This window comes from Dioscorea cayenensis, chromosome 7, assembly GCF_009730915.1.
Source record: "Dioscorea cayenensis subsp. rotundata cultivar TDr96_F1 chromosome 7, TDr96_F1_v2_PseudoChromosome.rev07_lg8_w22 25.fasta, whole genome shotgun sequence".
Taxonomy (NCBI): domain Eukaryota; kingdom Viridiplantae; phylum Streptophyta; class Magnoliopsida; order Dioscoreales; family Dioscoreaceae; genus Dioscorea; species Dioscorea cayenensis.
The window spans coordinates 27242431-27266895 of NC_052477.1; the positions used below are offsets into that span (position 1 = coordinate 27242431).

The window sequence follows — 24465 nt, forward strand, 5'->3', positions numbered from 1 at the left end:
TTGTCTTGCATTTAGCTCTATTATTTGGGCTTGAAATAAGAATTTTAGCCTTGAAGTCAATCATCTCTATTATAACATCACTTCTTATTTATTTATTTGTTTATTCATTTACTTTCCTTTCTATCTTTTGTGCTTTTGGAAAGTTTATATATGCTTTTGATTGGTGTTTCATATGATTGATTTATAGATCAAAAGGTCTATGAATGAAGTGAGTGTTTTGAGTTTGAAGTTAAGGGGAAGTGTTTTCAAGGGGGCAGTGAACAAACAGGGCATGGATTCAGGTTAGACAAACTTAAAGTGTGGGCCTGGCCTGCTCTCAAATCAATGTCCAAGTTTGGTTTAAAAATAATCATAATTAATTCAGTTGATCCTAAAAGAATTATTTTAATATAATTAAAAAAAAGTTCCTTTGATTTTTTTTTTTATAAATATTTTTTAAGTAAAAAGATAATATCTAATGGTAACCAATTATCAGTGCTGCAATGCATGCAATGTGACACTTATTTGTTCATATCAATTGTCACATTCCTTTTCAAGATCATTTCATCACCAAACAAATGGTGTGACTTAATGCTTTCTTTTTTCCCTTTTTAGTTTCTTTTTAGAAAATTCAGTAGTTTTTTATATTCATTTTTTATAATTGATTTATATTAAGAAATCGGCGAAATTTGTTTTCTAGTTTAAGTTGTTGTGAAAGCGATTTGGAATAGATGTGATGTGAATATGTCCTGGATTCATATTATATGATCTTTAGACTGAATTGGCATCCAAATTTAATTTTTGAAGTTTGCGTTAATATTTTGTAAAGTGAGCTTAATTAACACAATACCATAGCACTAAACGCGGTTGAATCTATTGATACTAACTTCATTAAAATAATATATTGTATAAAGACTTTTTATCGTCCAAAATTCAAAACATTAAATAAAATAGGATTAAAAAAATTTAATTGTAAAAGCGAGTTTATAATTCGATTCCCAACACATCTCACACAAATCAGACAATCAATTTATGATGACATCGCACCTGACTGATATATGTTTATTTTATAATATATATATATATATATATGATTTTTTTTTAGAGAAAAATCTCTTAATTTCTTAAAAACCCATCATGACATCTCTGGGTTTGACCTTAAACTTTTTGACTTTTATTTAAAATGAGCAAATTAATCCATATGCTTATTCTTGTTAACACCTCCTAATATATATGTATAGAATCTATAGATATGTATATCCTAGTAGATAATCATGTAAAATGACTACTGATAAGTTTATTTTCCATTAAATAAAATTGTAATTACAATAAGAAAGTGATATTTAATTATCCTCTCAAATCAGGGTCGAGAGTTCTAATCACTCTTAACTCATTGGTCAAGGATTTTGATTTGTCTATATTTACCAAAAAAAAAAATTCTAAAGTTAACTTGTGAAACTCAACAAAATATCTTTTTCTAAATAATATAACAAGCAAAATATCACTTGTAACATTTAAATCTCAACTCTATTTTGATTATTTATTTATTTATTTGTAAAATTAATTTATTAAATTTTTTTGAGATATCTAATTACTCATATAATTTCCTAATTTTCTAATATATACACATATTTACAATATTAGAATCTTTGAGGTTTTTTTTACAATTTTTTTATTTTATATCATGACAAATATGTGACCATTAACCAAATAAATAATAAAAGACATTACTGTAAAAGAATATACACTGTGACTTCACTAAAAAAAGACAAAAAAAAAATTGTAATAAATTTAACTCAACTAATATCATATTGGAGTTTCTTTATGTTTTTTGTTTTGTCATCTCATTGCTTATATTTTTATTTGTATGTTATATATTATGAATATTTTAATAAATCAGTGTTTTATTTATTTTATTAAAAAATCATGATTAGTAAAAATAATTAACTTGTGGATCACCACATAATTAACAAAAAATAGGATAATATTTATAGTTCTATATATATATATATATATATATATATATATATATATAAAAAAGGATAAATAAACAAACTTTGAGTTAACATATATATATATATATACACACCGTGACTTCACTAAAAAAAGACGGAAAAAAAATCGTAATAAATTTAGCTCAACTAACATTATATTGGAGTCTCTTTATGTTTTTTGTTTTGTTGGTTGTTTTGTCATCTCATTGCTTATATTTTTATTTGTATTTATATATTATAAATATTTTAATAAATCAGTGTTTTATTTATTTTATTAAAAAATCATGATTAGTAAAAATAATTAACTTGAGGATCACTACATAATTAACAAAACATAGGATAATATTTATATTCCTACATATATATTTTTTTAAAAAAAAGAGGATAAATAAACAAACTTTGAATTAACATATATATATATATATATATATATATATAATATGCTTTAGTTTCTGTGAGCTTAACTTTTTAGGTGAATAGAATGATACATATATACATACATGAAAAAGAAATGTGTTGATTTTAATTGTGAAGGTAATATATTTAGCATAACCAAGCTTTTCTTTCAACATTTCAACAATACTTTCTTGGCGAATTAATCAACAATTAGAAGTGTTTTAATACTATTTTCAAATCCAATTAATCTATAATAACTCAGCAACACCAAATTAACTTGTCAAAAACATTGATTAAGAAACACATTTTAATTATAATATTATTCACCAACGACTTATCTATTTATCTAGATCATCTACATACATACTCCTATTTTTTTTCTTTTATTTTTTATAAAATTGAAAATGTAAAAGGTAAAAAATGAAAGAAATCACTCAATAAAAGAGAAAATCAACACCAAATAACCCAAGTTTTATGAATTAACATAGTTTGTATTTCCCGAACACCCGATCGATCATTTAATTCATTTCTAAGTTTAAATAGGTACCAAGCTCTAATTTGGGTTGGGCTATGATGAGTTGATCATGGGCCAAGCTTTTTCCAACACATAGATCCACACAAATATATATATATATATATATATATATAAGTGTGTATGTAGGTATGTATGTATAAATTGTCTTCATTGGATATTAAAATACAAGAGCATAGTTTTCACCTTCTTTCCATGAGCTTTCTTCTCATCTTCCAAACCATGCAACTACTCCTTCATTTCCCATTTAAACTTTAATATATTAACCATATCATTGACTCCTTGCTCTTCATGACAAAGCTTGTTTCATTAGAAAAATATCCTCAACTTCTCCACAATGAAGCAACATGCTGTTCAAAGCTCACAACACATGCCATTATTCATGGATTCTCATGGTAACTTCTTAGAAAACCCTCTCTTTGTTCTAATTTATGCAAAATAATCAACAAAGTTTCTTATGAAAAGTAATTCCTCATGACTTTTATCCTTTTCAACTTCTTAGAACCTTCCATGCACCCAACTCTTCTCATTTTTAAAAACTCCAAAGACATAATCCGTTAACGTCTCACATGAACTTATAATTCTTCTTCCAAGTTTGGTTACAATATCCTTTTAATGAAGTTCTTACACAACATAGTGCATAAATTCATGGACTTATTCCACTTCAGTTTGATCATGAAGGAAGGATCAATTGGACCTCAAGTGTCCAAGAGAAAGAGCACTATTTGCTATGAAGGATTTGTGAGCAATGAGGATGCAAAGGTGGTGATTGGCAAGCTTGGTTTGTGGAGTTGTTCTTCTTCTTCAAAGAGAAGTAAGGATAATCAGCTTCTAGAAGAAGGAGTTTATAGATTGTTAGAAGAGAAGGAAGCAAGCTTGACAGAATTGGAAGAGGCTTTCACTGTGTTTGATGAGGATGGAGATGGATTCATGAATCAAAGGGACTTGTTTAGAGTTATGAACAAGTTGGGGTTTGAAGGAGTTAAAGTAGAGGAGTGCAAGAAGATGATTAAGGTATATGATTTGGATGGTGATGGTTGTATTAGTTTCAAAGAGTTTAGGTTCATGTTAGAATGTGCAACATAGTAAGTTATATATATAACTCTATGAATTAGAACTTCTTCTAGTTCTTCTCTCTGTATTTCCTTCTATGTTTTTATTCTACATCTTAATTAATTTGCTTATTAAATTTTTGTTGAGTGTTTTACTTGTAGTTTTGGTGCATGAGACAACCATATATATATATATATATATATATATGATGGTTGTTTCCCTCACAAGTTCAAAACACTCAAGAAATTAATTAGCTGTTAGTTTATAAACTGTTAGGTTTATGTTAGTTTATTAATAATTTTTAAACATATTAGAAGGTCAAATTTTTGTATCACTTGGTATTTTATTCCCCTCCTTATTCAGCAATTGAGGGTTTAATTCTTAGTTATGTACACTTGTTTCTAGTTAATTCTTAAGAAAAAAAATATATATTGCTTATCACTTCTTGGCGTCTCACTGTATTAATTGATATGGAGAATAATTATTATTTTTCATCTATTGTTATATTCATTTGAAAAGTTATTCAAAATTGTTAGAAATAATCTTTTAACACTCCAACTGCCAATTAGAGATCTCTGGTTAATACATATCTTTTAAAAGAAAAACTTTTATAAAACTTAATGAAATTTGCATAGAATCATAATATAAATCACATTCAGAAGGATTACTCTGTCAGCCCTATGAGAATCCCACCGTAAATTTAAGATCAATTTATATTTATAATTTTTTCAAAATTATATAAAATAAGTTGATATATATATATATATTTAAAATTCACTGATTTTTGTATAGTACATAGTATATGTAACTATATAGTTTGTCCATTTTTTTTAATATACATTTATATGTAAATATATTTAGTAGACTCAAAAATAAAAATAAAAAAATTACAAGCCACCCCCCTCTCCCCCCCTGATATATATATATTAAAATTCACTGATTTTTGTATAGTACATAGTATATGTAACTATATAGTTTGTCCATTTTTTTTAATATACATTTATATGTAAATATATTTAGTAGACTCAAAAATAAAAAAATAAAATAAAAATTACAAACCCCCACAAAATCAGGGTGAATTATAAAAAGCCAGTATTTGATTAAATGTATAAAAAATATGCAATTATTTTCATATTCTTATAATGTAATGTTTAAAAAAATATGTAATTATTCTTATAAAAATATATCGTTTAATTATATATAATCGGACATCATTGTTTTTTTAGTCAACCGAAAAATTATACAAAAGAAAATAATTGTACATGTATAAAAAAATAAAAAAATAAAAAGTGCGTGTGGAAAATTTAATTATTTAAAATATATGAACAATTGCCTGTTTTTATTGATTGAACCATACAAAAATATTAATTATATTTTTATCAAATGAAGATCCAATATAAAACACTAATTTAATACTATGTTAGAGGTCTATTAATTAATATTTTTTTCCTAAGAGAGAAGGCTTAGGTGTCCCATGGATGGGAAAATTTCAAAAGTTTATATTTCCATTTTTTTTTTTATATCTTTTATTTTAGAAATCATTAAATTTAGACAATTCAATGGGTAAGGTCGAACCATTGTACCTGATCATGGAACCGTGTCCGTGTGATCATCTAAATATTTTTTGAATTTTTTAAATCATTCCCTATGAATTTTTTAAATTTTTTATCAACGGATTTCAAAAAAACTACGGAAATTTAAACCAAATGATGAGAATCCTATAAAAAGCTCTCATTAGATTTGACAATTTTTATTTTTATATAAAGAAAAATTGAACTGAAAACCATTTATTTAAACGATCACTTGCCTGACCTCACCATTCTTATCAATTCTTGCCGACATATATATGATGCATCCCATAGCTCTTGTAAATAATAATAATAATAATAATAATAATAATAATAATGATGATGATGATGATAAAACTATATTACTCTTTTGAAAGTGAAAGTGATATATTTGGGCCCAAATTAAACTAATGTTTGGTTTGACTAAGAAGTTCGATGCATGTTATGTTTGGCCAACAAACACTTTCAACATTTCAGTAGAAAGTTGGACATAATTAATCAACTCTCATGTGATATTTAATTAATTAGTCCATGTTTTATTATAGTACATAGATGTGGGGTTAAACTAATTGTTTTGGAGAAAAAGCTTTTAAATAAAGTTGACCAAAGTTTTATTTTTGGATTAAAAAACAATATTGATGGAAAATCTTGATTGTATGGTCTAATGGTGTGGATTATACCCTAACTATTTTTAAGAAAAAAATTGTTTTGTTCTCAAATTTTGAGTATTGAAAATAAACAGTTTGGTAATTTGGAGGATATTCTGGATGGAAGATTGTGGCGTCATGAGGGTTATTTTTCCTAATCAAATTTTCCAGAGAAAATCTTTTTATTGTTTTCTCAAAAATTGAGTAATCAAAGAAAGTAAGAAACGTTTTGTTTTTTTAAAAGTTTTTTAAAAATAAATAAGAAAATCCAAAATTTGATAAAAATGTGTAATTATTGATATATCTTAATACATATCACATCTGCTTATGTGCTCAGAAACATATTTGCAGTTGTTTGTAATATATATTTATGGATGAAAATTATCTTATAAATTTTATGACAAAAGATAGATTTATCATAATTTTTTGTTAATTTTTCAAGATAAATGTCGATAATGAGATATAGTATAATTTACTATATTATAAGTTTTTTAAATTGATTTAAAAAAGATATAATTAAATTAAAATAATTTATAGATATGGTTAATTCAAATAGCAGAACCTGCATTATCTAATTAAATGATATCAAATTTAAAATCTGTGTGTATATATACATACATACATAATGTGCGCATAAAGACATTAATTGACTAGGCTTCATCTTGAGGAGCCCCTCCCTATGATCCGATGTAGTATTGTTTTTGCGGGCACTAGGATCTCCGATCCCCTTGAACAGTCAGCTCCTGCTAGGTAGGCAGATGAGTCCCCTTCGATAGAGCTTCCTTTATGTAGAGCTCCACTAGTCTCATATCTCGTTCATCCAGTTTTTGGATGTTCTTTTGTTCTTTTCTATATGTTGTTTGCTGCGTTTAGTTATATTCCGTGTTTTTTCCAAGCTTTACCTTTGGTGATCCGGTTGTGGGTTTTTTTTTTCCTACCCATGTCTTTTGTATTCTTTTTTTTTTAATTCATATGTGATTTATTTATTTTTTAAAAATTATAATAATAATAATTTATAATAATATATTATTAATATTTCTACATGACCAAAAAAAAAAAATCCCCATTTTTGCAAGAGGCAAGCAAGCAAAAGCATTCCAAAACAACCATCAATATATTATATATATGAAAGGATGATTGAGCCATTATAATATATATACAATAACATAAACTTAATCCTCTAACGAAAGAATACTTGAAATAGCAATCCACATGTCTAATTCTCTTGGTAAGAGTGCTAGCCATGATCCTTGGGATCTTGTGGCAAACCATGCTTGTGACTTCATAGTTCCTACTTCCTAGATTTCAAAGGTTGGTGAGAATTTTGTCCATTTTGGAAGCCTAGTTTCAAAGCTAGCTTTTGAAACAAACAAACCTCTTGTACTATTGACAAGGACTATGGCTTCCTGATTGAGTGACCATCAATATCAATACCTTTTATTTAGCTCTTATTTTCTCTACATATTTCACTTTCCACATGATTTATGATTTTATCGTGTATAGAGTGATCAAATAATGGACCATATCTAATGCCATGCAATATCAATGTATGCATTTAATCTATTTAATCAGTTAAAGAGCCTCCACCTAATTAAGATTGGATTTAGTCTTTACAATACAAATTAGCTATATTTTATATCCAAGACGAGCCACTCCCTCGCCTCTAACACTAATTTAATATGGTTAATGATAGATGGGCAACCTTTAATACCAAATTAAGTATATTAAAATTGAATAATTTTTGTGTATATACCATTTAATTTTGGTTGTTTGTTAAAGTAATTAACAATTGTTTTTTTCTCTTTTATGTTCTTTTCTTTTTGTACTGTGCCAGTATTGTATCAGATTATTTTTAATAGATCTCCACTCTTGGTGGATTCATAGTTTATGCTTTTTTCTCTATATTTTATAATTAGTGCACTTCTTATTTTGTTTTAAATGCATGTGATTTATCTTTTTTAAATTTACACATATGTAGCACAATTTTTGGGACTATTGTGTAGATTTTAAATCTACGCACATCACACAAGGTTTTGTACCTTTTTCTCCTTTAATTTTAATAATTTTGATTCTCTCTCAAGTCACTTTTTCTCTGGGTTTCCTTATCTTCTACATTTTTTTGTTTTCTATATGGGCGTCTATAGAAGCCCGCAAATAATATTTTTTAATATATATAAACAATATTATTAAAAATCCAAGATATTTTCTAAAATCTTAATAAAATAAAGTATTTTTTCTTTTAACAGAGTATAAACAATTAGTTGGCCGTAGCTTTAGTAGGAGGATTTTTTTGTTTATAAAGATGTTTTGGTTATTTTAATTAAAACAATAAAAGCATTTTGATGATTTTCCTATAATACAAATAATTTAGCCATTTTAGTATATATATATATATAGAGATCGTTATGTAGTGCAGTGTGCATATAATTTATAAAAATAGTTCCAAATAGTGGCATGTAATATTACCACATGTTTAGATATTTGTTGAGAATTCGCTAAAAACATCTGTGGACTATAACATGTGGCAATGCTACTTGTCTAGGACGAATCAAATTCCACAATCAAACAAAATATACATGTGAGTCTTTAAAAAAAATCATTTTTAAAAATAATTATATATAATATTTAAAAAATAAAATTCAAAAAATCATTTCAAAAATAGATGTCTATATATAAATTCAAAACTTCAAAAACATTTACTCAAACTCAAATGACCCAAATATTATAATATTTTTTATAAATTATTTTTTTAAAATATGAAATTAATATCTGAACATACATATATTCTCATTTTCACATAAACTAAAATTAGAAATTTATTTTTTTGACAAGCACATGAATACCTTGTAAGCTAAAATAGGAGTGGTAATGACGGAGATTCAACCCGACAGAAGAGGGGCCAATCTATCCACATTTTCTAAACGGGGATGAGAACAAAAAATATCTTTTTCACCCAATAAAAAGTCTAACCCAATAAAAAAATTTTATATATAATTTTTCTTAACATTAAAAAAATCCAAAGCCCGTCCTCGTTCCGTTACCAGCCCTAAGCTGGAGACCCATGCCTAAGGATCAAGAGTTTGTTGGATGCATATGAATTTTTAAATAAATGTTCAATGTAAAAATTTATTAAATAAAGAACACGGAAACAAAGTACACGTAGAGAGCATGCATGCATCTTCCACCCCTCGCAATTCACGCGAGAAAGAGTAAAAAATGAAAAAGAAATAGAAAAAGAAAAAGAAAAAGAAAAAGAAAAGAATCCATTTCACACCTGCCACAAAGACGCGACAACGGGGCACTGACTCAGCGAAACCCCGGCCATTTCTTATCGATTCTAGTGCATGCACACGTACCACCAACAACCTTCTCTCTCCCTCACACACGTGTGAACTACCCAACTCTTTTCATTTTGTCATCTTCTTCTTCTTCTTCTTCTTCTTTTCTCTTGAAACAAGATTTACTTTTAATTTGATGAATGACTGGACTCAGTGACTCAGATAGTCTCAGTCTGTCTTCTCTGATGACCATCTTGTATTTTTTTCATGCATGCATGCATGCCATGAATGCAGTCTGCGTCCATGCAGTACTGCATCCATGGCTAACCATTCATCATCCTCAGTGATAATTATATCTGGTTGGATGCCTTCAAAGTTTCAAACCAGTGGGTCTATATTTATATATACTATATATATAGTACATGAGTTTTTATCTTTTATCTCTTGATAAGGATATATATTAAATTGGCTCATTGTACGAATGTTATACAGGAGTTAAGACCCCTCTGCTTCGCCTGAAACGAAGTGCTTTGTTTTTACTAGTGAAAACATTCTGCTCTTTTTGCATTCACATGAGGTACTATATATATATATATATATGTGATATGATATTTTGGTTCAAAATGTAAGAGATTGTTTTTCCAACAAGATTAAGATGCATGGTGGTATATGAAAAGTAGTTTGTATATATATATATAGATAAAAACCCATCTAAGAAAACTTTTTCTTTATGTAGAGATGATTTATTAATCACTTCACAATGTTAAGTATGCTTGAGATAGCTCAGATATTTTAAAATTATAGATTAACTTGACTGAATTTACATATATATATATATATATATATATATATATATATATATATATATATATATATATATATATTGTGGTCTCTATATATAATCCAAATAAATATTTTTACGTGAGTTAACCATTTTCATCTGCCATCATACTTAATTTGACTGATGGATCTCTTATATAGTATGAATCATGTAGAGTTCATTTATAGAAAGATCCATATAATATTCATAACATAGAGTTTAGGATGACAAATAAATGCTTTAAATTAATGATAAATAAACAAATATATATTTTAAACTAATAAATAGTAAAAAAAAATGTACTAGAGGAAAGATAATCTTTTTGTAACTACTAATAATAGTTACTTTAAGAAAGTGAAATGATTAAAATGATAGCACAAACAAGTGTTGTTAGACATGTTATCCATGTTATTATTTTGATTTAGTAAAGGGTATTCCTAACCCTATTAATTATCCACACATACATGTTTCAAGCTAAACACTAATGAGTTTAAGCTTTGAAAAAGCAATATTGTTCATTGTTTGGCTCCCAATATTGTCTAGTTCATTGAATGTAGAATGTAGATTAATGTAGGTGTAATTAAAATGTGACATAAAAAGAAGAAGTACTATGCCGCTTATCTTGATATGAAAAATATGAGATCCCATAGACCAAATCTCACTTCTATTGTGGTTCAAGGACATTGAGATATAGACTAATAATAACTAGGAATGTCAACATGGTCCACATATCTAGACCTATTCATGGAGAAACATGTTTTGTTTGCTTCTCACCATTTGTCATGTCCATCAAAAGCAAGGAGTATATGTCTATATTATACATTGAATAGGAACATTTAATCCATGGTATTCATTGGAGAGTGTGACTTTCAACTACCCCCATGTTGCTCTATAATCCTATAGACTTTTCATTGTGCTTCTTTGCATCACTGTAACCTTTTATCTAACTTATTCCCTAGCTCAAAGTAGCTATGGAGTACTAGGGGTTTGAAGCTATAAGTAACATGAAGGAAACAGGATGGAGCACTTGTACTTCATCATTCATGATGAACATTAACATTGACATGTATTTCTTTTGGTCTATAAAGCAAACACATCCAAGTCTAAGAGAATATGTTCTTAGTCTCATTACTAACAAAAAAAGGTGTATGAAAGGAATACTAGGAACACAATTGAAGTTGTTACCATAAAAGAGCATGCATGCATGCAACTATTTCTTGTTGTTTACCCAATATACAAAAGACATACTTTAATTTCCACATATATATATATATATATTGTTTATATAGCTAGTGACGATTCTATAAGCATTGGAATGAAGAGAAACGTGGCTCATTGTATCTTTGAAGATGATTAGATGAACAAGAATAAGTTACAACGAAGTCAAAAAAGGAGGCTACTTTGATTTGAGTTCATGCATGCGCAACTCAGCTATTTGTTCTTATTTTTCAACTTCAACACACATGGGTCGGTTTGTCTTACACTTCATTGCATCTAACCATATATCTCCCAACCAATCCAAACAACATTATCAATTTGATGGAAATAATAAATTATTCTTTGCCAATTTAATGAAATAAACACATTTTTTTTTCTTTGTCCCTTATTTTTCAAATTAATCATCATCATCTTTAATTATTGTTCTCTTATTTGCACCGACAACATGTTATCTTAATTTGATTTATCATTTAATTTGTTTTCTAACGTCTTTGCCATTTTTGTCTCATGTGAGAATCATTTTAAACTATGAATAATTCATTACATCGATTCAGATAATCACATCAACTTCTAAAATGAAATCAATGACACACAAAGTAAATTATTAAAGTGATGATTTAGATGTGATTAAGAATAAAGGTGTGATAACTTAGATGCCTCGTGATAAACATTGGGTGTAATTTATCATAAAGCAATACATGATCAGCTCTTTTTGCAATGTCATTAATTGATATTTATGGTGTGAAAGTTGAATTGAAATATGAACTACATATAGTTAGTTAGCTGCTTAATTAAGTTAAGTATAATCTTTAGTATAACGGTGCATAATGAAGAAGGCTTGTCAAGGGGAATGTAAAGTCAAAAGACAAGGTTTGTGATGATCTCATTAGTCAAAATTGGCACACAAAAGGTAATGGTGATGGAAGTTCAATTATAATTTATTTATTTATTTATTTCATTAATATATTAAAATCAATATATTAATTAATTATCATGTGTAAAATATAATTGTTATTTGATATAAAATTAACAGTAGAACTTGAAGTTAATTTTCCTTTTTATTTGTGTGTGAGAGAAGACTATAACTTATCGATTAAATTAAATAGTTTTTTAATCATAATATACAAAGCATTTATTTGTTTCTAGAAGTATAATATTTGGTAAAATAGATTAATAGTCAATAGAATATTAGGTATTATAAAAAGCACAAAATAAACAAATAGAAATGAGCATGAGTGAAGTAGGCCATTACTTTGAGAAATCTATTAACATAACATTTAGAGTCAAAAAGCAAATAGGTTTGAGTCACTTAAAGCAAGGAAAAGATGATTGAAAAAGTTGAGTTTGAAGTTATATTCCATTGAGTTCCAATTGTTGAAAGATTAAAATATTAAAGTAAAAACAAAGTAAAGCAACAACATGCTTTAGTTATCACTAAAATACAATAACTTAATTCCCACAAACTCTTTAATTAATTATTTCTAACAAAAAAAATAAAAATTTAAAAGTCGAAAACAGTCTTGTTAAATTCAAACAAGGAGGCTTCAAAGAAATAATGATTATTTCTCATTTTTTTTGTATTAATATCTTGATTAATATCAGCCATTTATTTCTAAATCTATCCGAGCAAAACAAATATTAAGAGAATATCATCACTTTCACTAAAAAAAATAGACGAATTTAATTATGGTCTTAATCAGATATCAAATCAAAAAATTATTCATCATGTATGACTTTTAATTTTCATTTCCACATGTATAAATATAATTACTTTTGCTAATGTGATTGCCAAATTCACACCCACTTTAATAAAAACAAAAAGAACAACTTTGACAACAGAGAAACAAGCAAGAATTTGGATTATATATTTAAAACAAAAAAAAAGCATTCCAACTGAGCTCCCTAATCAAGTTCATTGTCTTAATCCTATAATCCATGCACTAATCCATAATTAACATCTAATCAGTTGCTCTTCTACACTTCCAAAGAGGCGAAACAATCAAAGAAACAAAACAAACATATAAATCTTATTAATCTTAATTAACAACAATATCAACATTAATAATAACATGCATGATTAATAACTCTATGATTTCAAGCACAAAAACAAGGAGGACAAAGAGTAGAGGTGTACATATACAAAGAGAACAAGTGGCAAGGGAACACCGAACAGCCCTGTGGAATTAAAAAAGCAATTTTTTTTTCTTGTTATTTTTTGAATCCTTTTGAATTGATTTATATGTTTTTTTAGTTGAAAAGCAAGGGTGGTGGGGTGGTGTCTGGTGTGTGAGCATAGAGACAAAGTAACTGCTGGTCTTTTTGCTATTGGGTTGAAAGACATGAGTCTTGGACAAGCATATGCAAACACTCTCACAAGTATAAAGAAAGATAGAGAGATATAGAGAGAAAAAGAGAAAGAGAGAGAGAGAGAGAGAGAGAGAGGAGGTGGAGAAGATGAAGGAGAGCATTGGGGAGAAGTCCCAGAGCACACGAGGGGGTTCTTAATGAGGGATGATGTGCATGAAAAACATAGACAAAAAAAAGAGAGCAGTGTTTATCTTTCTGTCTTTCTTTTCTTTCTGATCTTGCTTGCTTGGTTTGTGTTCTTGGCAGCAGTTGTTAGTGTTGTTTGTGTTTGTTTTTTGTTCAACATCTTGTTGTAAAGAAAAAGAAGAAGAGTGTTCATGGCTTGTCCACCACCTTCAGCTCCATTTTATGGAGAACAGAGGCACTGTGCCAGAGGACATTGGAGACCAGCTGAAGATGCAAAGCTTAAAGAGCTTGTTTCAAAGTTGGGCCCTCAGAACTGGAACCTCATTGCTGAGAAACTTGAAGGAAGATCAGGTATATATATATATATATATATATATTAAAGTCTAAACAGAGTTTGAGAATATGTGGTTTGTTTTCTGAATAGAGATTTTGGTGTAGGGAAGAGTTGCAGGTTGAGGTGGTTTAACCAGTTGGATCCAAGGATTAACAGGAGAGCATTCAGTGAAGAAGAAGAAGAGAAGCTTTTGGCTGCTCATAGAGTCTATGGAAACAAATGGGCACTGATTGCCAGGCTTTTTCCAGGAAGGACTGACAATGCTGTGAAGAATCACTGGCATGTTATCATGGCCAGGAAACAAAGAGAGCAGCAACAACAACAGTCTAGTACTAGTAAGAGAAGAAGACACTCAAATATCACAACAACGGCAACATCAACAACAACTTGTAGTGTTTCTCATTCTCAAATTATTAGGATGGATGTTAATGCTTGTAGTGCTGAAAGCACCATTACAAGCACCAGAGATGAGTCTTCATCCTTCATGGATGGCACTGGTATGTGTTTTATTTCTGTTTGTTTCTGATAATGGAACTCTTCTGATTAAAGAAAGCTGAGTTCTTTTTCACATCAATGGTTTTTTTTTTCCTCTTTGCAGGGACTTTGAGAAATGGTGTCCTAATGATGTTTAATGTTCAGTCTGACTCTACTTCTGAGGCTTCAGCCAGTGATTCAGTAGCCAATCAGTGCACACATGGTGAACCAAAAGATGAAGAGAAGAACCACAAATTCAGCTTCCCATTCATAGACTTTCTTGGTGTTGGAGCCATGTGAGAACAAGAACAAGAACAAGAAGAAGATGTACTGAGTTTTGTTGTTGCAGTTGTTGATGTAGTAGTTGTTGTAGCTTCAAGACTTAAGAATGAATGAAATGAATGGTTCAAGAGATTAAAAAAAAAAATGATGTCTTTTTTTGGAGTATAAAGAGTGAATTGACATAGCACTTGAAAAGAATGCAAAGGTTCCTAAAGGGGAGACATGATCTCAAAATCTCATCCTTTTTCTTTCAAGCTATAAACTAAGTTTTTTTAAAAAAAAATTTAAGAAAAAAACAAAGAAAAATAACTCAAAACACAACAAGAATATTGAGCAAAGAGTGGTTGATTGAAATGAATGAGGGGGGATAATCAACAGTGAACAGTAACAGAGTGCATGCTAGTACTCATGCATTAAAGAAAGTGCTGTATGTGTTGCTTAAAATATGATATTTTAATGAATATATATATTCTTACATATTTTGTTTATTAATTTTGGCAAAGAAAATAACAAAAGTGATGAAATGGTGGCCTGGTTTTGGGTTGGGAGTTTGGGGAGCAAGAGGAGGATTGGAGGAAGAAGGAGAAGGAAGAAGATCAGGAGGAAAACAAAGAGTGTAACAATAATATTCTTTTGTTTGTGGGTGGGGGTGGAGTTGTTTGCATGGGACAAAGATACATGCTTAGAAACGCTTGCCAACAACCTTCCCATGCTTTTCACCCTCTCTTTCTCTCTCCATTCAAACTTATTTATTTATTTACTGTTCAATATATATATATATGTATGAATATAAATTTCTATACACAGAAATATATAATTATTTATATAGTACATCTGTAGTCATATTTATTGTGTCTTTTTCATCTCTCTTCGGTTTTTTTTTTCGCCTTTATTTTCTTTGTCTGTTCTTCTTGTGTGTTGTTGTCTTGCTGATCTGTTTTTTCTTGTGTTTTGTTTCTTCTTTTGTATTTGTTCTTATGTTTTTTTATAATGAATTTGTAATTTATTTAATTTTATTTTTTTAGAAAAATATTAACTATGCATTTGAATGCCAATATTTACTTATACTTGTTTTGTTATCTTATGTGTTGCAAAATTGTTAACTTAACTGACCAGAATTTGGATGGTTTTAAAGTTTGTAGCTTTTAGAAAAATCAATGAGTTAAAAAATAGGGGAAAAAGGACTAATTGCTTTAGAACTAACTTATGACTTCCAAAAAAAACCAGTGGGTTTCTAAGTTGAAAAAAGAATTAACTAACTGCTTTAAAAGAGAACCAGTATGTTAAAGACAAAAAAAATACCAAATCTCTTTTATAGCCTTAAGAGAATAGTTTTTATGTAAAAATATATAATGATTTTTTTTGGTTGGAAAGTAGAAAGGAAAATTTACATCAAAAATATTATTTTAAAAATATATTATGTAGCCAAAAATGCTTTTGTTCCAATTACAGTGGCCTCACTATATAAAGTTTGGTCACTATGTAAAGTTTTGGTTTCTTAACTCGTCAAGATTTCAAAACACGCTTAATACAACGACGCCAAAAGATTTCGATATAAGCATCCAGTAATTCAATTACCATATCGCTGTGAGAAGCCGAATCGGCCAGATAATCAATTTCTCACTGAGCACATGTCCCATGATTATATATGCGCTTGTTGTATTTATATAAAAAAATTATGTAAATTCAATTTTATTTAAAAAATATTATTTTACAAAGAAAAAAAAACATGGCCCAACCTATGGAAATATTATTATAAAATAGTTTATTATATATACCATATAAATAATATTCTGAAATTTGTGACAAGTAAGATTCAGAAAGTACAAAAAAATTTAATATTACACAGTAAATCTCATTTTTTAAAAATTTAATATATATATATCCCTATTATATAAAAAGATAATTTCAAAGGAGAAAGAATTTTTTTAAACAATTTTTTTTACTGTTACACAAGCATTTATGTACATAAAGATAATTTTTATGATGGCATATGCACACAAAACACAAACTTCTCTTAATTATTTGATGCCAATATATATATATATATATATATAATCGAGGACCCTAGCATGTATTTATTAGTCTTTCCTAGCAAACAAAGAGTTCAGAAAGGAACTTGGTCCCACAGTTACAAAGGCTTTAACATTATGATGAAAAGATAAAAAGAAGCAAAGAAAAAGAAAGGAAAAAACAAATAGAAGAAGAAGAAGAAACCATGAAAGAGAGGGAAATCTCATGGCAGTAAAAGAAACTTTTTTTAGCTTCAAAAGAAGTGCAGTGATCATTCAGATGCTCTCTTTCTGCAATTTGTGTGTCAGTCTGTGTATATACAAATAATATTTATAATTGACAGAGCTTTATCATGCAATAGTAGTTTAAATTATCATATCCAAAACAATTCTCATTAAAATTCATCATATATTTTTTATTTATGGTTATTTACCGTTTTAAACTCAATAAATAAATAAATAAATAAACTAGAGATCTCTGTATTTATCATACCATCAAATGAAGTTTTGACTTCATCAACTCTTCCTTTGATCTAAGGACAATTGAAAATTTACTCACGTATTAAATTTTGAAAATGTGGATAAACCAATTCAATTAAAAAAAAGTCAATGATATTTTGTATTAATTTTTTTTATTTTTTAATCATTTTTTGAATCACGTCTAGGGGTTAGTTAGTTTACTATTCTGTGATCATCGTTAAAGTTTTCATGGTAATATATTGATGATTTATTTATTTTTAAAATAAAAAAGAAAAAAGAAAAGAAAAGATACAGTGATAAAAGACACTTTGTGATATTCTTTTTATTAAAGTTATTTGTGTGCACAAAAGTCATAAAATATAGAATTGAATGGGAAAACTTGTAAAAAAAATAATTAAAAATAAATAAATAAATACAATTGAAAGGGAAGTCTCATCTTTATAAACTCACATCAACGTTTCTACTGTGCTTTCGGCATTACTTATATACATAACTCCAAACTTGTATTTCATAAGCATTACCTAACAAAATATTCAAAGAATATGTTTGCTTTTCTAGTCATGCATGTACTTAAAAAAAACTTAATTAAAGTTAATAGATTCGTTTCTAGCATCATCTTATTAATTAAACATTGATCACTACAATCCAAACACAACACTCTTGTTCTTCTTTTGTTAACATTGTTCCTAGAATTCATTGTCTTTTTAATCTTCATGCATGTTCTCTCTCTCTTGTCTCCTACTTTACATATCCTCCACTTCAACCACTACATCCATTTGCAAGTCCATGCAATCAAATGTACTCTAAATCTATTAATTAAACCTTAACAACAGAGACTAATCACTAACTTTGTCTCTTAATCAACTATTAAATTGCAGCCATTGTTGACTAGCAAAGTTGTTATTTTGCACTAATGTAAGAATAAACCTTGGTTAGTTCTCCATTAATTGTTGTTTTTCTGCAGTGATATTATTTCTGCTTTGTTGATTGAAAGGATTACTGTAACAATAATTTAATCATAATTAGTTAGGTACATGTCTACCATATCTTGTTGGTAGTGTTTCATTCTTGTATGTTTCTAATACATTGTCCCCTTAACATTGTTTGAAGTTAAATCAGAAAAATTTTGTTGTTTGTATTTGATACGCGGCGTGTATTAATTGAAACAAACAAATAGACGTTGATGACAATGCAGAGTCAGTATCAAAGAAAGGTGTAACCCATGAGTCTAGCTCATACTTGATATTGTTTTATATACTAATTAAGTTGTCAACATAGTGTGTGTCAGCAGAGCAAATGACTAATCAGTGATTGATGACTATCAATCATTTGATCTATCTGTCAAAGTTAGGGAGTTTCTCATGCTAATCCAATTCAAGCAGAAAAAAGTTGACATGATTGAGACTAACTAATTCCCATCTGTTTTCACATTTTGGTGTGCAATGTTATGTTTTGAACTCATACTATTTCTGAACATTGTTTTACTGTACATTCTCAGATAATTTATAAATTCAGAATAAGAAGTGACATATAACTAATCAATATATATATATATATATATATGATAATGTTTCAACATCAAAGCTGTTACAATAATGACTCATAACTCTCTTTCTCAAACACAGAAAACAAGTGTATTGAAAGAGAGAACAGCATTAATTGGCGGGTGACAAACAACCCCTGTTTCACCACAGCCTAAGTTAATTAGACACCATCTTCACATCAGAAGAACACAATCGAAAACAAAATCACAAACACTAGTTATAACTCCAGACACAAACATTAAACAAAGGATCAAGCATGCATTGCAAAAGGCCATACCAAAAAAAGCCTCACAATGATAGCAAACTTGGGCTTCAAAACTGACCACCTGTGTATGTCTGCCCAAATGCCCAGTTAGAAGGTGCAACATTCACTGAAGTTATACATGCACCATCACTAGTGCACACTTTGAATGACAGAGCTTGGCCATTCAAGTAACTATTGCTCTGCCAATTCTGTCCCCAGTTCCGGCTCATCGGTTGATAATCAGTGTTACTACTGCCTTTAATCGACACCGATACAACATCCCCGGCACCGCCTACATTAGTAATCAACACAAGGTTGAAGTAAGAGTGACCATTGATAGTGAATCTAATACCTCCTTTCTTCTCACAAGCAACCCTGATCAAACCAAACTGTTAATTAAATACAAAAGAGCAAAAACATGTTAGACACTTATTTTGACAATTACTGAATTTTACCTGCGGTATTGAACCGGAACAATGCCGGCTTTATACTTAGCAATGAGCTGAAAAACAGGCTGAGAAAGATCAAAGTGTTGCAGTGGTGCATTACACCAGCCTCCTGCATTGTTAGGCAAAGCATTGTTAGGTGGACAGTAGTTTGTTCCAGTGACAACAATGGAGCCAGGAAGACACCATTGGTCATCATTCACACATTTTATCTCAAAACATGCACCACAACTCTGTCCATTGTTGAACAAAGCTGTGCTCAATGCTGCTGTGTTTGTCCCATATCCTTGACTGTATAAATTACCATAACCACAAGCTCCTCCTGCAGTAAAAGCAAAACTACATCAATACATTGATCATTATAAGAATTATATGATTACAAGAATATTTGACATCATGCATGCACTCACCCATTGTGCCAGAAGCATCACCACCTCCATAGAAAGTTGCATGACCACTAGACCAACCACTGTCTCCATGAACTTGGCTAACCCTGCTTAAATGAAACACAATGACAAGAAGAATAAGAAGAGGAAGCTCCATGGATGTAATGAATTGGAAAGAGAGGTGAGGAACAAGAGAGGAAGAAGAGGTATATTTATAACATGAAAAACTCAGTGTTGGGGACTGTGAATGAGTTTGTCTTCATGCATGAAAAAAAAGAGAGTAAATGCTGCTGTTTCTGAGATTTCTATTAACAAAATTCAATGTTCTTCTTATCATCTGCAGAAAAAAGTTAAAAGCATTGGCACACAGTCTAACATATGAGAATCAATCTCTGCAAATTTCACATGCAAAAGTGATTAAAAAAATCAGAGAAATTAATCAAGCTTGAATTTAGGATCTTAAAAAAAAAACACTGGCATTGAAGTGCATTGCATGTGGCAAACCATCCAGCGTAAAAAGGGAAGAGAAATGAGGATCTTCATCACTTTCCAATGGAGTGGAGTGTCTCCTCTTTTCTGCAGACTTAGCTGTGATTAGAGTTCAAGTCTTTACAGCTTAAACAAGCATTAAGATGTTAATTAATTGTTAGGCTTGGACTTTGCTTAACTTCCATTAACTTCTAATTAATAAATAATTAGGCACTTAGTTCTAAATTCAGTACTTCATTGGACTTGGTGTGATTCTTCTTGGATTAAGAAAATTAGTAGTAACTAACTCATTATATTAATTTAAGACTAATAGTATCACTAAAAGTCTTGGTCAAAAGAATTATTTTATGTGGGAATTAACACTGTCTTTTTATTCTTTTTTTTTTAAGCTAATTCAAAAGTTTGATTAAGAGAATCAAATGTTTATTTTATGAAATTTTTACTCTAAAAATTATTTTTTAAGGCTAATGGAATAAATTATTTGGGCATGTAAAATTGGAAATTTTTATAATTATATATATATATATATATATAATTTGCTCAGGACATTAGCAACTTGTCCAAGAAAATTCTTTTATTCTTTCGATGACAAAATAAAAATTATTTCAATAAAAAGAATAAATAATATTTGAGAACATGGGTTCATCACATGGCCACTTGGGAAAGTTGAGAAATATATTTACTTTATAAAGGTTATTTATATACATTCTATTTGATGATAAACAAGGCCTTTTTTTTTTCTCTCATGCATTTATGTCTCTTCACATTAATTAGTCAAACCTTTATATAAATATAACATTAATAATAGAATTTGTTAAATATTTATGAATCAATTATTTTGGTCCTAGGAAAGTATATTAAAAATTTTTTAAAAAAATATTAGTTTATATTAAATTAGAATTATAATAAATTTAATAATTAATTACATGTAAAGCATGAGAACATCATTTTACAACTCACAGGAAACAGTGGGCATTTGATCCATTGGATAAGAAAAAGATGTGGTCCTCTTTAATCTTTTGGATATATAGCTTATGTCAATCTTGGAATAAAGGCACTTATTCTTTTTTTCTTTTTTATTCATGAATAGTGTTTGTTTAAAGAGGAGGAATAAGTTACCAAAAAATAATTAATTTAGTGATTTTTATGTGAATTTTTATTATTATGCATCAAAGTTCTTGGTTTCAATTTAATGTCTCTTATATATTAAAAAGAAAAATATATGATCTTTTATTTAATAGATTCATTAAATTTCTATTTATAGATATAGTATTTAATTTGTAGGACTTCATAGAAAAGAGCAATTCACAAGTCCCAAAATGTTACTGAAACGTAGAAGATGGTGGTGGACCTGGTGGTTTTGTTTTCTAGTGATAAATTAATTTTTACTTACCCCAATATTATTATTATTATTATTACTATTACTATTATTATTATTATTATTATTTTATCACCCCACTAATATTTACCAAAAAAAATCATGTATATATAATGGTATACTAATTACAGTGACTTAATGACTCTTTTAAAGATTTATCATTTGAGACAGACTAATATGCGGAACAATGATAATTTCTCATGTGAGTCCAAAATGGTATATCAAAAGTCACAATTATAGCATTGTAAATTCTCTTGTGTTTATAACCATGGAGGGGAGAAGAATATTGTTCTTCCCAGGAAAATTGAGGGTTCGACTCACTCCCAATGTATAGATGAGGCCTAATAATAAAAACAATGTTTTGAGATGGCTTATCCACGTTTGTATATATATATATATATATATATACAGGCTGCACCATCTATCAATTTTTGTAGATTCAATATCTACGAAACGATCTTCGTCAACTGTTGGATATCAATCCAATGGTCTTCATCATAGGCTCTACAGTAACAAAGAAATTCTCATACATAGAAACTATAAAACCCGGAGATATAACCTATATATATAGGCCGCGTCATCTACAAAGGTTCATAGATTCAATATCCACGAATGTTCGTCATCAGCCATTGGATTTCAATTCATCGGTCTTCATCATAGCCTCTACAATAACAGAAAAATTCTCATACAGAGAAACTATAAAATCCGAAGAGATTATTGATTATCAACTTGTGTTTGTGTTGGATTTCGTTGTAATTCACCTATATTTTTCAACTTCCATGTCTAATTCTGAAAATTTCCATAATTTATAACAAATGATAAAATTTTTTATTCAAAATATTATGTGAAACATTTACTCTAATTTATTTTTGTTAAGGACAAAAAAAAAAAAAAATCAAGAACCATACTAAACATATTTATAACATTCAAGGACCAAATGATTTTTTTTGGGATTTAAAAATCAAAGTAAATATTTGTGTATAATTAAAAAATTAATTACGAACTTTCACTAAAAATACCATGAAAAATATTCAAATACCATTTGCTCCTTCTATTATTGACTTGGTAAAACCTTAGCCAACATTTTAATGTTTTTTTTTTTTAAAATAGACCATTTAAAAAAAGCCAACATTTACATGCGTTTCAAACTTGGGTTTTCTTCTTTAAATTTGATGACATAAAATAATTTTTTTTCTTTTCAAAAATAAAAATATTTTTTTCTCTATTTAAAAAATAAATAAATAATTTTTTTCAAGTAAAGCCTTTGAAGTTCATTCCCTCATAAGTGACATTCATTAACACACTTAATACACATCAATCATTAATTAGCATCAACATAAGACCACAACATACCACAAACATCTCAACTTATATTATTATACACCCATAATAATAATAATAATAATAATAAATTAATTAATTAATTAATTAATTAATTATTCAAATCAAATAACTCACTAGTAAAACTACTACCTTCTTGCATGCCTAAAATTCCAGTTCAGAGGACCATTCATTGGCTCAACATTGATAGGCTTCATCACACAATACCTACCTGTCTTATAATTACTACTACCTTTGCACCCATTCATGTTCATAAGCAACCTCTCTTTCTCCAGTTCATGCCTTCCCATTCTTCTCAAGTTTTCTTTCCTACTATTAAATGCACCAGCCTTCACTCTACTCCTCCCGGGCCTCGCCGGCACCGGCACCGGCACTGGCACCGCGTCGAGCCCCATTAACTTCGCAACCACCCCCGGCTTGCACCAAACTACACTCTCGCCTGCTACGGTTGGCGGATACGCAATATTTCCGTCAAAATTCACCTCGTAACAGTTGTTCAGATACCCGCCTCCGGTACTACTAGAGCAGCAAACTGATCTCCTCCCTGGTTTCACACAACCGTAATTACGAAAAGAAGATCTGTACATCGCGTCCCTTCCATCGAGAGAAAACCTCGGGTACTGATTCATAGCTGCATTCCTTGCAGACCTTAGAATGTCGGAGTTGTTCACACATGACATCCTCCTGTTAAGCTCGCTGTAGTCGTCAATTTTTGCTCGCCTCGCTGCCTCTTCTTCGAGATCAAGCTGTAGGATCATCTCCTCTAGAGTTAGCGGGTTGTCGTCAACGTAGGAGTCATTGGCGATGCATGAGACATCACAGTCGTTCTTCTTTTGGTCTAGTGTCGATGTGGACCCGGACACCATTGCAGAAACTTCGAATGCCCCTCTTCATCTTGGATGCAAGGGAGTTCTTGAGAAGAAAAAGGGAGAGGTCCTTCATGGTTTGAATTGTGGGCAGAGATGTGAAGAGATATGGTTGGTTGTATAGTGAAGTTAAAAAGGGACCAGAACGTGAATGAAGTGAATGGAGAGGTGGACATTATAACGGTCACATGAGAAAACGGGTGATGAGTTC

At 29.2% G+C, this 24465-nt stretch overlaps 4 protein-coding genes across 5 annotated transcripts; 2 read left to right on the forward strand and 2 right to left on the reverse strand.

Annotated features, from left to right (window-relative positions):
- The first annotated feature begins 3168 nt into the window (after positions 1 to 3168).
- On the forward strand, positions 3169 to 4061 carry LOC120265807 (probable calcium-binding protein CML45). Of its 2 annotated transcripts, none has more exons than XM_039273779.1 (2): positions 3169 to 3296; positions 3570 to 4061. In XM_039273779.1, exons 1-2 carry the CDS (start codon positions 3193 to 3195, stop codon positions 3985 to 3987), a joined length of 522 nt encoding a protein of 173 aa, XP_039129713.1. In that variant the 5' UTR covers positions 3169 to 3192; the 3' UTR covers positions 3988 to 4061. The 2 variants fall into 2 exon arrangements, with proteins under 2 accessions (XP_039129713.1, XP_039129714.1); XM_039273780.1 differs by having other exon boundaries at positions 3583 to 4061.
- A 9722-nt stretch (positions 4062 to 13783) lies between these two features.
- On the forward strand, positions 13784 to 15215 carry LOC120265519 (transcription factor MYB56-like). The gene is made up of 3 exons (XM_039273455.1): positions 13784 to 14329; positions 14417 to 14809; positions 14911 to 15215. Exons 1-3 carry the CDS (start codon positions 14170 to 14172, stop codon positions 15084 to 15086), a joined length of 729 nt encoding a protein of 242 aa, XP_039129389.1. The 5' UTR covers positions 13784 to 14169; the 3' UTR covers positions 15087 to 15215.
- A 3961-nt stretch (positions 15216 to 19176) lies between these two features.
- On the reverse strand, positions 19177 to 20690 carry LOC120265395 (expansin-A15-like). Its single transcript, XM_039273276.1, has 3 exons — positions 20205 to 20690; positions 19804 to 20116; positions 19177 to 19723 (listed from the first exon to the last, which is right to left on the reverse strand). Exons 1-3 carry the CDS (start codon positions 20335 to 20337, stop codon positions 19417 to 19419), a joined length of 753 nt encoding a protein of 250 aa, XP_039129210.1. The 5' UTR covers positions 20338 to 20690; the 3' UTR covers positions 19177 to 19416.
- A 2757-nt stretch (positions 20691 to 23447) lies between these two features.
- Positions 23448 to 24429, reverse strand: LOC120265394. The gene is given in 2 exon segments (XM_039273275.1): positions 23448 to 24248; positions 24250 to 24429. Coding segments are annotated over 2 exon segments (813 nt in total). The 5' UTR covers positions 24331 to 24429; the 3' UTR covers positions 23448 to 23516.
- Between the last annotated feature and the right edge of the window lie 36 nt (positions 24430 to 24465).